The 16114-nt window shown below is 36.9% G+C and overlaps 1 protein-coding gene across 10 annotated transcripts in view; it reads left to right on the top strand.

Annotated features, from left to right (window-relative positions):
* The window catches only part of MPDZ (multiple PDZ domain crumbs cell polarity complex component), a 157406-nt gene that overhangs the window by 92486 nt on the left and 48806 nt on the right, over positions 1 to 16114 (top strand). For 4 of the 10 annotated variants that reach the window (XM_063455138.1, XM_063455143.1, XM_063455139.1 and 1 more), the window contains 8 exons: positions 2261 to 2344; positions 3880 to 3972; positions 4759 to 4936; positions 6030 to 6140; positions 6480 to 6563; positions 10607 to 10702; positions 13175 to 13246; positions 14319 to 14478. In XM_063455138.1, the coding sequence (XP_063311208.1) occupies positions 2261 to 2344; positions 3880 to 3972; positions 4759 to 4936; positions 6030 to 6140; positions 6480 to 6563; positions 10607 to 10702; positions 13175 to 13246; positions 14319 to 14478 (878 nt within the window). The remainder of the gene's footprint in view (positions 1 to 2260; positions 2345 to 3879; positions 3973 to 4758; positions 4937 to 6029; positions 6141 to 6479; positions 6564 to 10606; positions 10703 to 13174; positions 13247 to 14318; positions 14479 to 16114) is intronic. The other 6 variants (XM_063455147.1, XM_063455146.1, XM_063455141.1 and 3 more) reach the window with 5 other exon arrangements.

Raw genomic sequence — 16114 nt, 5'->3', positions numbered from 1 at the left:
GTCCCAATAGACGATGACAAAATGGGACTTGCCTGTTCTGGCGTTTTCCATTTTGGTAATTTAGATCAGGGGTAGTCAATCTTTTAATACCTATCGCCCACTTTTGTATCTTTGTTGATGGTAAAATTTCCTTCCTCGTAAATCATTTTATAGCTTAAGTGCGATTGGTAATTTTTTTTTTTATACGTACTTAAAGGACCACTATAGGCACCCAGACCACTTCAGATTAATGAAGTGGTCTGGGTGCCAGGTCCATCTAGGGTTAACCCTGCAGCTGTAAACATAGCAGTTTCAGAGAAACTCCTATGTTTACATTAGGGTTAATCCAGCCTCTAGTGGCTGTCTCATTGACAGCCGCTAAAAGGGCTTCTGCGCTTCTGATTTTCACTGTGAGAAGAGGCTTGCTTCCATAGGAAAGCATTGAGAAATGCTTTCCTATAGACTGAATGCGTGCCCGCCTCTTGACGCGCATTTTTTTTTTTTATGTGTCTGTGAGCGTGTGTGAAGAGTGCTGTGCATCTGTGAGGTGGGCAGTGTGTGTGTGTGTGTGTGTGTGTGTGTGAAAGGTGCAGTGTGTGTGGGGGCAGTCTGTTTGTGTGTGAAGAATGCATAGGGTCTATGGTGGGTGAGATGTGAAAATCTATCTTAATGTCTCCCCCTCCCTTCTTCTTATCTTTTACCAGGAGGGGGGACATAATGCTGCAAGACCTGGTGGTCCAGTGGTGGCATGTTTAATTTAGCCTGCACTGTCTGTCCTACTGCGAGCACAGCACTGTATTGGAGCATTGCCACGGTAACGCTCCGACCAGCCTGCTCGCAAGGGGAACACAGAGCCTCCCAGGCCCTGCTCTCCTTCTGCTGGAACTAAATGCCAGCAGGCCAGTGAAGGGAGATCACTGGTCTCCTCATCAGCCCGAAAGGGCTTACAGCAAGGCTGGCTCTGCATGTGCCAGCAGGGGAGATGAAAGGTCTTCCCAGCCGACCTTGGTCCACGGCAATCGAGACCCATTGGGCATTTTCTGCAGAACCCACCACCGCTCACCTGAAATCCCTAGCCGAGCACTAGTGGACGTAGGGACCAGGTTGACTACCCCTGGTTTAGATGAACTCTGATACTTTACATTGATGTTGGGCACTGTTGTAAGATAAGGCCAGGGACTAATAAAAGTATTTCAAAAATTGGGCAGACTATATGGGCCGAATGGTTGTTAATGAATCATGTGTTTGGGTTGTTATAAGGTGTGGGAGTCCGTACACAGTGCGGAGGGTTTTTACTAAATTTATTTTTTACTCAATAGATATTTTTTTTTTCTTTTTAAATGCATGACCTTTGGGAAAAGAATTAATTCAAAACAGACAATCATTTAATTTGTCATCTGTTGCTCATCTTGTTTTGTTAAATCGACACCATACATGATCAGTTTTACAGGAGACCAGACTGATAAAACAGCAGGCTCATCCACTGTACCTATAATATGGTGAAATTAGTTTAATTGTGTTTTCTATTCTTTTTTTTATTTTTTTATTTCCCTATTGGTTTGCGGTGGATTAAGCAGAATTATATAAAGATCATTATGTGACTTTTCTGCTTTAGTTCGTTTTGTGTTGTTTAACACCAACTAGAATACAACAGAAAACACTCAAACCATAGCAGCTAAATCTAAAACAAATATCATAATACTTAGGTTTGCTCTGCACTGATCTTTTTCAGGTTTTTATATGGTCCAGGTGACATTTTTAATTGAAAGCATTTTTGAATAGTCAAAGCTTTTCTTGGATAGTCTTATTTCACAAATGTGTTTTATACTGAGTATTGTTTAGCTTGTGTTTAACTCACTGCCAATAATAGCATTTTACATCCTAACTTACCGTGTTTCTATAAATATTAGAGAGCCTTTGTTGCCATAACAATATATCTTCCAGATTAATTGCAATTGCATAAATTAAGATTAATACAATTTTTTAAAGATATGGGTAGCACACACCTGCATGGTTAGTAGATATTCAAATGGGAAAGCAGTATTTACACGAGTATAACTGCTTTAGAAGATGCCACACAATATTTAGCAGCACAAATACAATTTTATTTACATTGTATTGCTTACGTCCCGTTCATGTGATGCATTTATTTGTATATAATGAGTTGGTTCCATCTAATATAATTATTTGTGTTTACAATTTGTTTCCTATTTAGGGCAATTTAAATTTTTTTTCAGAAACTTGGAAGTATTAGCTTTCATATAATTTACTTCTTTTATAGCATTTCATATGTGCCATGTGAGAATTTTGAGGAGTATAAAACGTGCGCTGGTCAGCAGAGCGAGTTAACTGCACACAATGTTAGGTGAGTATTATGTAATAAATGAATTTAGTAACTCTAAATGCAGCTTAAAGGGACACTAGAAACATACAACTCATTGTTTATGTATTTTACAGTATTTGGCCTATTTTATTTGCCACATTTATATCTTGTGCATTTATGTATAGATGTTGCAAATAAAAAGGATTTACAGCATTCTGGTATTCATTGATTGGCTTATTAGTGTTCCCTGCTGCATAACTTGAATGATGATTGGAGTCTGTTTAGTTAAGTAACACATCATGATTTGGAAATCACCATCCACGACCAGAAAGAAATGACTCTGGTTTGGATTGTTCAAGCTGCCTACCTGCATTACAAACAAGCGCTAGGGACCTTACCTTTTGTACTATTTTACACATAATCATTTGTTAGAAAAAGATGGCTTGAAAAGGGGAATTACATTTAACTGATTTGGCATTCACAGGTGAGGATTATACGTCAGACTCTTTACTATATCTTGAGGGGGGGAGACATGAAAAAGGGACAGGTTACTGTCTTTGATTTTATATTCTCTGTTTTCTAACCAACAACTTCAAGTAATTCAGTTGAGACTTGGATTGTATAAGAGCAGGTGCTGATTTTCCTAAAAAATAATGGTTTCCTCTTACTTGTGGCACATAATGATGATCTAAGTGAAGGTCTTATACGGGAAAGAACCTTGCATATGGCCTGTGTATGAGAAAGTCAGAATAAAATAAATGTGTATCTTCTAGAGCTCTTGCTCAGCTCATTAACTAGAAGCTGTGCACACACTAGAAATAGTACATATGAGGAAAATCTTATGGTACAGAAAATGCAAAGTGCACTATTAAAGGGACAACTTGAGCTCATTGAAGTTATTTTTTGAAAGCAGGAGTTTCCCAGTGACTTCTTACCTTTAGGGGCTACACTTTTTTAACTGCTACTCCTCCCCCTGACTTCCTACCTACCGTAATACGAGGAAGGTTTTGCTGGGTTGAGTCAAAATCACACACTGGCCGCCCATTGAAAGAAATAATACATATGGATTTTCTCAATGGGGGGGCCAGTGTCACTAGTGACTAAAAGCTTCAGCTGACACTTGCAGCCTTTCAAAACCTTCCTCATACTGCCAAGGCTGGGATGAAAGAAATCAAGGAGCTGCGGTGTCAGACACTGAAGGACCAACTTCCTTTAGAGCATTGGTGGCATTTAGAATATAAGACAGATTGACGATAACCAGGTAAAAAATGAAGAATGAAAAGAGAAAGATAGACAAGTAACCTCAAAGTATGTAGACATTCATAGCACATAGTTTAGCTTTCTCATTTCCCCATGATCAGTTATGCCTATTTAATTATTTTCCTAAATATTTCAGTGACTGAAAAAGTGAATGGTTGTCAGAACCATTACATTTCAAATAGCAGTGTATCTGTTTAGAGTATTTCTATGGATATGTTCTCCCAAGTTTGAAGATAAATACTCTCTTGTCTATAACTTTAAAAAGCAAACACCTGTTATCTAAGGATTGGCCCTAAATTGTCATCATTTGTTTTTAGTGAAGGCCCTGAACTTCCGGAACGTGAAGAAGGAGAGGGAGAGGAAAGTGAATTGGAAAATGCTGCTTTCAGTAACTGGAACAATCCTAGAAGGTACAGGAGTCAAATGTTATTACTTTCTATCAATCGGTTGCTATATGGTTAATCACATTATCAAGTCCCCATACTGTTTGAAAAATTTTACATACATTAATCTAAACGTAGCATTGTTGAGCAAACCAATGCATCACCTTAAGTCAGCAGTTGTTTTTCCATAGATCTTGGCCCACAGTGCTTACTTTGCAGCTATGGATTCTGGGTAAGAACAGCAAATTAAGACTCACTATAGTATTAATCTACGTGTCCACTTTATTTATCAGCTACTTCAGTATGACTTTGCTCTTTAAAGCCACTTATTAAAACATAGTTTTGGTTATAAGATGCAGTGCCAGAAACAACTCCTGTACAGACCATTTCAGAGTTTGTGGGAATCCTCAGTATGATGCTGATTTCTGGCAAACTTCATTGCAAATCTTCTATAGAATGTCGATAGAGCCAAAAACTGTGAATAGAAAAATAAAATAAATAAACAAAACCAACAATTCTAAATATAGAGAATAGCTTTAAAAAGTTTGTGCTCGTTATATGACACTCAGTTTGATTTTGAACTTTATTACAATGCTTGGTAAATTCGAAATATTTGTCTTTGAAATCTTTTGCAAAGGTTCTTGTGATACAAAGTAGAAGTGTGGGATTTTTACGTGTATTTAATGAACATCTGCGGTATAGGTCCTAAACAAGCTAGCTGTGTCTTTTTAATCTACAAGCTTCTGTCATTTAATGATATTACCTGCATTTTCTAAAGGATTATAGAGAATGATGGTCATTATCCTTCCTTAGGGTTGAGCTCTGGAGAGAACCTGGCAAATCTCTGGGGATAAGTATTGTTGGCGGCAGAGGAATGGGAAGCCGTTTAAGCAATGGTGAAGTCATGAGAGGGATCTTTATTAAACACATTCTAGAAGATAGTCCTGCTGGGAAAAACGGAACTCTGAAAACCGGAGACAGGATTGTGGAGGTATGGAGAATATGATGCATTGGATGTCTCTGTCTGCTTTTGTAAAATTATTATTTTATTAATTCATCAACTAAATGGAATAGGTCTATCATCAACTCATTGAAGAATAGAACACCTGGGATTCATAACCTAGGATAATGGGGAATATCTCTACATGGAAAACTCATAATGAGATCTAGGGAGCCTAAGAATTTGCAATATAGTATAGGGATTTCAGCAATCAGTCATTTCCATACACACCATGGTCTCCTGCTACTGCAGTTGTATAAAAAATGTTTGGCTGTAGCATTACACCGATTTATTTACAATCTATAAACGTGAGACATTAGCTGTGCTGGTAGTGGCCCCCAGTGACTTGCATACATAGCCATTTGGAAATATTAGTTTAGATTGTTTTAATTCCAAAATAGATAAATAATGGATATTATCCCACTGAAAATTAATTTTGGAACCAACAACCTGAACTTGGCAAGATGCACTAGTCTTTTTCTTTTCATTCCTCAACAAGATTACAATCCTGAATCTTCAACTGTCTCTTTCTATTTGCTCTAATGAGGTGTCTGCCAGGTTTAAGCTTCAGATTATCTTTGGGAAACATAGCCATGTAAAAAAAAAAAGAGAGATCCTAGCACTAAAGCCAGTTAGAAAATCACTTACATAGCATCAGGCTGTCTCATCAAGGTTTTTTTTTTTTACCATAATGAAGCCTATTACTGACATCTATTTATAACAACCCATAAGTCAGAGGCATGACGTGTAAAATTAGATGTATTAGTTCAGTGCAGTGACAAAATCCAAATACATCTTCTATTTTTACAAACACCACAAGGTTAGACTTCCTTCTTTTTTCTTTCCTTATTATTTTAGGAAAATGTATATATTTTTTTCTATTTAATTATTTAAGCTATAGGGGTATCAGACGTAGAGTCAATATTTTGATTTTTGATTAGAGTTGTGCAAATGTTTGTTTTCAATAAGAAGTGAAATATTAATACTAAGATGCAACATTTAATATATATATATATATATATATATATATATATATATATATACACACACACATATTTTAAAAAGGCTGGCATCACTGTTGTAGGTGGATGGCACAGATTTGAGAGATGCCAGTCATGAACAAGCTGTGGAAGCCATAAGGAAAGCAGGGAACCCCGTTATCTTTTTGGTTCAGAGTATTATCAACAGACCAAGGGTAAGTACTGGGATGTGCTTGAGTGGATGGGAGTAGATGTTTGGATTCAGAATGCGTAGAAGTGCATGTTGTTGTTTGAGTGCAATGGGTATTACTTGAAGTATAAAGAATCTGATTTTGAATGGTGTTATTTGCACTCTATGATCCTTTCTATCTGAATAAGATATGGATGCTATAAGGGAATCCTGCCTTATTACCACTAATCAACTGTTCTCTGTGCTTATTGATTAACTAACAATTTCCATATCCTGTCGCTTCACATTTTAAGCTTCCACTTTTATAGTTTCTTCTTGAGTCACAAATTAATTCACAAGATGTCTACCACCTTTTCTTCTCCAGCCTGAATCTCTGTATTGCTCTCCGTCTGCCTCTGCTTTTAGAGGGCACCCACCTACTAACCCATTTTCTCATCACACTGTCAAGGTAAATATACAGCTTGCACTTGCATGCTCATTGTTACCTCCATTCAGAAACTAGTACTTATGCTGTACAAATGTCTTGATGGCTGCAGTTTTTCACATAATATAAAGATTTTCCTCAATTACACCCAGGTTTTTTCATTTGGTTTTCATTTGGAGTTGTTACTCAGAAATACCATGTTGGAGTTGTTGCTACTCTGCAATACTGATTTGCTGGGTTGCTACACTGCAATACTGACTTGGGGTGTGTTTTACTCTGCAATACTGACTTGGGGTGTGTTTACTCTGCAATACTGACTTGGGGTGTGTTTACTCTGCAATACTGACTTGGGGTGTGTTTTTGACTCTGCAATACTGAACTGGGATGTGTTTTACTCTGCAATACTGAATTGGGGTGTGTTTTACTCTTCAATACTGATTTAGAGGCTTGCTACTCTGCAATACTGACTTGAGGTGTGTTGGGGTGTTGCTACACTGCAATACCGCATTGGGTTGTTTCTGCTCTGCATTACTGAGCTGATGGGTTGCTACTCTATTTTAGGAGATACTGTGCTTTGCTTAATTGACATTCCTCTGTTGATAGAAAGCTTTACTGCTATACTGAATTTGGGGGGGGGGGGGGGGGGGTCTTAGAGTGATTTTGGGTGTGGTTGTGACTTTTTCTGGTGGTTAGGTTGATACTTGTACTCTGCAGTGGTAATTTCTGGTTCTATGTGTTTTAACTGTTAGGCTATTTTAAATCAGTTCTATGTTGGTAGTATGGTTCTAAAAATAAATAAATAAAATGGTATCAGAAACGTAATAAAACTATGGGTTAATTTCTGGATCATTTTCTGCATGCTTCATTAAATCAAAAGCACTTCATTTCTGTATTCCAACTACGGAGAGTTTGCCGTGCTAAGCGTTACACTTCTGCATATGTCCTTGAGGTAAAATTACGAATGTTGCAGTTATAGTGTTATCTCTGCTGCATTTTCCTTCCTACTGGCTCAGTTGTCTTTAACCAGAAGGAATCTTTTCTATTCATGCATACCTCCCAAAAGTCCCTGTTTAGGAGGGTCAGTTTCCAGTTTCTATTTTGGGCCCAAATTCATTTGTCCTTTTTTATTCTATCCCAATGTCCCTCTTTTGTAGTAGCTCACTATTCTTGGTGTGTCTGAAGTTATACCAGAGCACCACAGCAGTAATGTGTTTCTAAACTTCAATAAATGATTTTAGAAATCAGTCAGTCTAGATACATTGTTCTTGTTGTAAATTACAACAATAGTTGCATAAATTGTTAAAGGAACAAGCGTTCCTAGAGTTAGGAAGTTCTTTTTTAAAATTCTTGTAATTCAAACTGGCTCTCCATACACCACACCTTTTATGCATTTGTATAGCATTTAGCCTAAATAACTACCCATATTCTCTGTATGCTCTATTGTGGATATTATTTGTAGGAAAAAAAAACAGTTTTGAATCATTCTGCAGCAGAAAACAACCATTGTTTCACATCCACCATTCTAAAATAGTCAACTTCTGCTGGTTATTGTAGCCAGCTACCTCCCAGTCTCCACTATTTCTCCAGTAAAACATGTGTTTACATTGTTGGGTAGGGGAGCCAAGGTTGTTGTGAGTTGTTATTCAGCTCATGGCTTTCATAAGTAAAAACCTAATACATGTATTGCAAGAAACATAAAATCTGTATTTGTCCATAAAGCCCTGTAGTGCAAGCATTTTCAAACTAAACTAAGCATTTTTAAAAAGGTCCATCAAATATAAGCATCAGCTGATCAATTCCTTGTTTGACCAGTGATAACTTGCAATATACACTGCTCTAAAAAATAAAGGGAACACAAAAATAGCACATCCTAGATATGAATGAATTAAATATTCTTCTGAAATACATTGTTCTTTACATAGTTGAATATGCTGACAACAAAATCACACAAAAAAAAAATGGAAATCAAATTTTTCAACCCATGGAGGTCTGGATTTGGAGTCACACTCAAAATTAAAGTGGAAAAACACACTACTGGTGATCCAACTTTGATGTAATGTCCTTAAAACAAGTCAAAATGAGCCTCAGTAGTGTGTGTGGCCTCCACGTGCCTGTATGACCTCCCTACAACGCCTGTGCATGCTCTTGATGAGGTGGCAGAGGGTATCCTGAGGGATCTCCTCCCAGACCTGGACTAAAGCATCTGCCAACTCCTGGAGAGTCTGTGGTGCAACTTGACGTTGGTGGATGGAGCGAGACATGATGTCCCAGATATCCTCAATTGGATTCAGGTCTGGGGAACGGGCGGGCCAGTCCATAGCATCAATGCCTTCGTCTAGCAGGAACTGCTGACACACTCCAGCCACATGAGGCCTAGCATTGTCTTGCATTAGGAGGAACCCAGGGCCAACCGCACCAGCATATGGTCTCACAAGGGGTCTGAGGATCTCATCTCGGTACCTAATGGCAGTCCATGCCTCCATGCCCTGGACACTACGCTGACAGACACAGCATACCTTCTTGCCATAGCTCGCATTGATGTGCCATCCTGGATGAGCTGCACTACCTGAGCTACCTGTGTGGGTTGTAGACTCCGTCTCATGCTACCACTAGAGTGAAAGCACCGCAAGAATTCAAAAGTGACCAAAACATCAGCCAGGAAGCATAGTGGTCTGTGGTCACCACCTGCAGAACCATTCCTTTATTGGGGATGTCTTGCTAATTGCCTATAATTTCCACCTGTTGTCTATCCCATTTGCACAACAGCATGTGAAATTGATTGTCACTCAGTGTTGCTTCCTAAGTGGACAGGTTGATTTCACAGAAGTGTCATTGACTTGGAGTTACATTGTGTTGTTTAAGTGTTCCCTTTATTTTTTTGAGCAGTGTATGTGAAGCCTGGGAAATTATTGCAGATTCATCAACTTCAAATTTGAGTATTTTTGTAATATCTTAATTTTTTTGGATAGGGTCTATTAAAAACATTTTTAAGAAGTGCTTGGATGGAGTTCCAGCCTGGAGCGCTCTTTAAATTTGGGGAGTTGCTTTTCTTAAGTAAAAGGGATACTCTAATCAAAACACAAAGCCATTTTGGTGTATAGATCGTACCTTTGCAGACTTACTGCTCATATCCCTCTCATTTAGGAGTTAAATCATGCTTGTTTCTGTTTTTGCAGCCCTAGCCACACCTCCCCTGGTTGCAGCTGACCCCGCCTCATGAAAGAATGGTTTCATGTTCAATCAGATCTGACGGCACAGTGTGTTTTACTTTAGAAGTTTTTATCTCCTGCTCCGTTAATTGAACTTTAATCACACACTGGGGGCTCCTGCAGGCTCTAACAGGCTTTTAACAGAGCAGGAAATAAAACATCATACATTAAAAGGACTGCAATAAATGAAATTAAACTTTAGATCTTTCTTTACAGGAAATGTGCCAGGAAACTGTGTAGGTCACATGCATGGGAGGTGTGACTAGAGATGCATGAACAAAGTGATTTAACACCTAAATGGTAGAGATTTGAGCAGTTATTCTGCAGGTACATGATATGTACATCAAAATCAATCCATTAAGCAAACTTTGTTTTGGTCTTTATAGTGTCTTTTTACTTTATTTCATCCACTGCTGGAAGTTTACATGTCATAACAAATTCTGAAAGAAGGCAAGGAGGTAAGTAAGGGACGTTAATAAATTATGCAGTAATGAGCACATAAAGGTACGCGGTGCAGTTGGGCAGAGTTAGATTTCTCTGTAATTACTAGGTTATTGCCAAAATGATTATGCAGTTTAGAAATAAAACATACATACATTTAAAGGAATATGTGATCATCATATGTCTCAATTTCTGTTTGCCATTTTACAATGTATAACTTGTTATGAAAATGTATAACTCATTTAACATTTGCATTGGCTGTGCAGTTTGCTGCAAAATAAAAAAAAATATTTGTCTTTGCATGTATATAAAAACTTGTTTTGTTAATTTGCAATGCTATTGTGGTCTCTCTATTCTGCATGGCTTTCTTTTATTTATTTTTTATATTAATAACATGTTATCTATTTCCCTTTATAGAAAGATACCTTGCCCTTGCAGAGCACGTTTGGTACTAAACCTCTCTTCAGGTGCACTAACCCATTTGCTGGTCCTTCTCAGTTCAGCACTAACAAGGTTAGATGTTGGTAAACTTGTTTGGTGTGTAATTTTGTCCTACTTTTTATTTTATTTAATTTTTTTTTATAAAATGCCTTTGAGGAATTTCAAAGCATATAAAACACAGATTTTTACTGGATGCCAAAACACCCTGTGTAGTTTTAATAAGGTTGAATGTTGGTGCCAAGATGCATGCATATCTGAGTACCACTACAGCCTCCTGTGTACCTCTTAAATACTAACATGGCACCGTTTGCTATCTTCACTGTTCTAGTATTTAATGTGAACTTACACTCATTAAACCAAGCAATTATATTTAAGCTCAGACATTCTTTCCCATGATTATACCAACTATGCTTGGGTCAAAACATTTTTAGTGACTCAGCATTGTTCTGTTCAATACCCTGATGAAAGCTACTGTTGCTAATTCTGCAGCACATTACAGTACATTCAGGCGTTGTACACGTTTGCTATGTTTTGAAATAGAGAAAATTAGTTTATCTGGAGCCATTATTAATTTGCTCTATATCATTGTTATTGCAAAAAACAAGTCTTATGTTAAACATCCTTTTTTTTTTTTTTTTTTTTTAATTAACATTGTGACTACTCTTCTGATAAACAGCATACACTTTTTAAAATACAAATCAGTTGGACTTGAGCTGGGTTTGTCCATGCTTCAGTAAGAAGCATGTTTGTGCACTGGTTGCCGACTGTTGCAACTACCGGAGCCTTGCAGTCTTTAGAGAGGACTCTACTACTCAACTATTATATTTCCAGCAGCTGATGATGATTGGCTGTACACTATTTAGGTTATGAGCACAAAGGAGCATTCTTAGAAAGAAGCAAAACATGACACTAATATTATTTAAAATGTAATTATTATTTATTTTTTTACATAGGAGTTATACAAGCTATTATATGTAGGTAAAACACTGCTAACCGTTTTGCTTAATTGTTACTTATTTTTTTTGTGGATATGTTTGCAAAAAACAAGGTGTTTGAGTTTTAAAGAATCAACACCGTAATGTAGGGAGAGTATATTTAAAACAAGAAACGCTACCACAACAAGAGGACGTAGTCTTAAATTAGAGTGGTAAAGGTTAAAAAATAATATATGGAAGTATTACTTTACTGAGAGGGTAGTGGATACATGGTATAGACTTCCAGATGAAGTTGTTGAGGTTAACACCGTGAGTGAGTTTAAGCATGCGTGGGATAGGCATAAGGCTATCCTAGCTATAAGAAAAGGCCAGGGGCTTATCAGAGGATTTAGAAAATTGGGCAGACTAGATGGGCCGAATGGTTCTTATCTGCCGTCACATTCTATGTTTCTAAGGTGATTTTTAAATTTTTTTCCAAAAGCCTATGATATATGGTTCCATGTCACAAATGTTGAAACAGATTCCAAGGAATCATTTAAAACTAATTAAAATGATCTTATCTATACTATAGACTTTTTTTTTGAGACAGGCGTGTTTGTGATGATGCCACATTTAGAGGCATTACTGGTCAGTTTTTGTTACTCTTATCTGTGGTGCATAATTACAACATGCAGACTCCTCTTTCAGAACATCATTTAAAATCTAAAGCAACCATACACTTACATTCTTTTAAATAGTCCTGTTCATAGTAGCCACTTGTTACTATTTCAATATAAAGTAGCATATTGACCGAAACACGGATGCATTTCTTCCTATGCATTCACATCTTTCTATGTTAAGTCGCTGGGTTTGCACATTTTACATGGGTGAAAAAGATGAACAAGGTTTTGACATCTTAATCTTATTTTTAAATGTATTGTATTTTTGGTGGTCAAAGACTAGCACTTGCTCTCTCTCTTTTTTTTTTATGGCCTTTGGTCACATGCCATCAATTAAGCTGTCAGACTATTACATATCTGTAAATGCATCAGAGATGTCTAAAGAAAACATGTTTGATTATTGTTAATATTTTGACCAACACACAGAATAATACATTTATATATAAAGTGATCACAAGCCACTTATCCGGACGTAGATCAGAAATGCATATAGTATAACATGATTTGAATGTAACACAAGACAGTGGATTGTTCAGAAAGATGGGGAATATATAGTAATTCGGGTCTGTGCACTACAATCTAGGTAGCTTTTCCTTAATTTACTTTTTTTTCAGCAAGGCTCTTAATAATATAATACATTATTATTAACATGAATAACATATCATTAAGATTCACAGCTGATCAAAATATTCAGAATTCTCAGAGGGTGTTTAGAAAAATCAATTCTAGGTTTAAAATTGGAACATTCTCCTTTAGAAATCAACATAATTGCCCCTGCTAATTATTCTAGTTCTAGGACTTTGCCTAGCAATGATTCTTACATATAACCACCTGTTTTTTATTATATTAGAATACATCGGTTGCCTTGTTTATTGTAAATAAGAAGCTTTCAATTCATGCCTTGTTTTAGTTTTTGCTGAATATTCAATTCTGTGTTTTTATTGCTATAGGACACAATGAATCCGGTTAGAATTGCCTTCCGTTGTTCCCCAACTAACCCCTTTGCTCCCACACCATTTAAGGTTTGTCAGAGTGAGCAAACTCACATCTGTGTGGATGTGTTATATACTAATTTGGTGTGTAGTTTGGTTGTGGTATGTTTGCATCCCATTGCTGGTTTTATCTATTCAGGGTCGGATTCCTTCTAGACAATAGAAGCACTTGGCCAGCAGCCACTGGCTACCGCAAGCCATATCTAAATTATGCACTGTTTTCATTTGCTTTTGAACCAGCTCTTATTATTTCTGTAGCAAAGATCACCTGGTAAGCATTCTCCACAATGCAAACTGCATGCATATTTAACCTCAAATTTATGCCTGTAGTTTTGCCTTCCACAGAACACTCACCAGGTGATCTTTGTTACTATCAAATGCTATTATTATGTTATCTAGTGGTATATTAAATTAAGCGCCCTAAAGATGCTTTTAGATCCTTAGAATGTAAATCCGGCCCTGCTTACATTTATTTCATTTGTAACATTTCTGCTAACATTATTTTAATTAAACTATTAAGTAGTTTTTTTTTTTTTTTAATACTGCAGGGGAGATTCATAAAAATTTATAAAGAAAAAGTGATCCAGAGACCTCAAAGTGGGGTAGTTACTATGGAAACTGGTGGAATGTATTTGCCGAGTGATTGGTTTCGTTCCCATGGTGATTGCCCTACATACGGTAACTGTTTATGAATCTTCCCCTGCACTACTGGACCGGTAACAGGACATAATGCAGTTACCTGCAAGTTAAGTTTAAAGAATTAATATTCCCATCATGTGTGCATGTCTGTTTTTACTGAACTGACAATATGCAATTTCAAAAACTGGCATATGGTACTTTGAAAACTTGTATACTTGCATATGACATGCATCCCCTCTTGTTACATACAGCCATTTTCAGCATGTTACCCTTAGATGCCTTGTTTTCTCTTATAGGAAATTGCTGTCTTTGGGATTGATGTAGAATTTGTATTTTAGTAGTAACCAGAAAATTACATAACCCACTTACCATAATGAGTGCAAGTAAATCATTTTTAATTATCAGTTCCATAATAGAAAGTCAACAAATATTTATCCAGGTAAGCATTTCTTCTCTCTTCCAGGCTTCAAGTAATTCCGATTCAGACACAGAAAAGCCTGCTTTCACTAGCTCTGTTTCTGCTCCTTCTACATTTCTTCCACTGAGCTCTGAAAGTACTCAGATGGCATCCAGCATGACTGTGGAAGACCCAGAGAAAGAAGATGAGTTTGGCTATAGTTGGCGTAAGTCCAATATTTAATCAATATTTTTGTTAGAGATTTTCAACAGAAGGTATTTTTCGACATACCTGAATGAGGCAATAAATGCAATTAAATGAACACTATAGGGTTAGAAACACAAGCATATATTCCTCACCCCATAGTGTTAAAAACATCTTTCCCCCTCTCCCTCCCCCCGCCTTACTCCCTTAAATATAGTAAAAGATTACATTTATTTCAGTCTGCTGCTGCTAGCTCTGCCCCTGATCTGCCTGCTTGGATGACATCAGAAGTGGTGATCTGAGCCAATCACAATCCTTTCCCATAGGAAAGCATTAGGTTGGCTGCGATTGCCAAGTAGGCAGATCAGGGGCAGAGCCAGCACAAGCCAAGAGATGTATTGAATCAGTGCATCTCTATGAGGGAAGTTCAGTATCTCCAGGCAGTGGGTGGAGACACTGAATGGCAGTGTGCAGCACTGCCCCTGAAAGCACCTCTAGTAGCCATATGAGGAGTGTCCAATGGAGATATCCCTAGGCTGTAATGAAAACACTGCATTTTCTTTGAAGTAAAGAAAAAACCTTGTTTACAGCAAAAAGCCTGAAGCGACCGATTATACTCACCAGAACAAATACAATATGCTGTAGTTGTTCTGGTGACCATAGTGTCCTTTTAATGTCTGTTTTACATTAACGGCCCCTTATCACTTCAATAACATTACATAAGATGCACATGTTACATGTGCCACAGAGTTGCTTTAGATGCAAACTTATGTACATTTTCTTCTGGCATAAATGGTTTTGTTCTAGAATATACAGCCACAAATTCAAAAGCACTTTTTTATTTTTTATCTGTTTGTCAGTACACAGTAGAAAGATGTAAATTATTCTATTGTTCCTTATATAAACTTCTGCAAAATCCAGTGAGTGTAACATGGATCTTACAAGCTTACAGTGGCTAGTGACCTTTAAAGCCTGGCTAGTGTTATAGGACTTAAAATGTAAAGCACTGCATAAGAACTGCTAAATAAAAAGAGGCTTGAGATTGAACTCTGTTGAGCGACATACATCAACCTTATTCAAATTGTATCAGTGTAGGAAAAGTTAGTTTTAATCCTTTTTTTGTGATTATTCCTTCTTAACTTTCCTACTCGGTCAGTAGGTTTATAAATATAGATTTCACAGAGCATGCTCAGTGATTGTTGCATTCAATCATGGACGTTTATATCCATAAATTGTTAGTTTTACCGAATCTAAGTTACTATTAGATTGAGAGTGAATAATTAAGCTGAAGGTTCCTATTTCCCATCACTCTGTATCTTTCCCATTAGGATAACCAGTTTATCATGGACTTGTTAATGAATGTAAGGTAAGTTGTAAGCAAGTCAAGATCGGCACAGTTAGGAGACAATGTTTATTATTTATTATTTATTTTTTTGGGAGTGGGGGATAATCACTTTAAGCTCATGTTTTATTTTTTTTATTTTTTTTTATATTTTTTTTCCCCCTTTCCTTTAGACACTCTGCGGTCGTGCTTGATAAAACCTTTATTTTATTTTGCACTGTATTATTGGTTCTTGCTTCTTTTATTCAGAAAATAGTTGTTATTCCTCACAATTCACCAATACAACTGAATTCAGCTAAAAATAAATTTAAAAAAA

This window comes from Pelobates fuscus, chromosome 5, assembly GCF_036172605.1.
Source record: "Pelobates fuscus isolate aPelFus1 chromosome 5, aPelFus1.pri, whole genome shotgun sequence".
Classification (NCBI taxonomy): domain Eukaryota; kingdom Metazoa; phylum Chordata; class Amphibia; order Anura; family Pelobatidae; genus Pelobates; species Pelobates fuscus.
The sequence above is the reverse complement of the archived record's forward strand: the minus strand, read 5'-3'. Positions and strand labels throughout refer to the sequence as shown.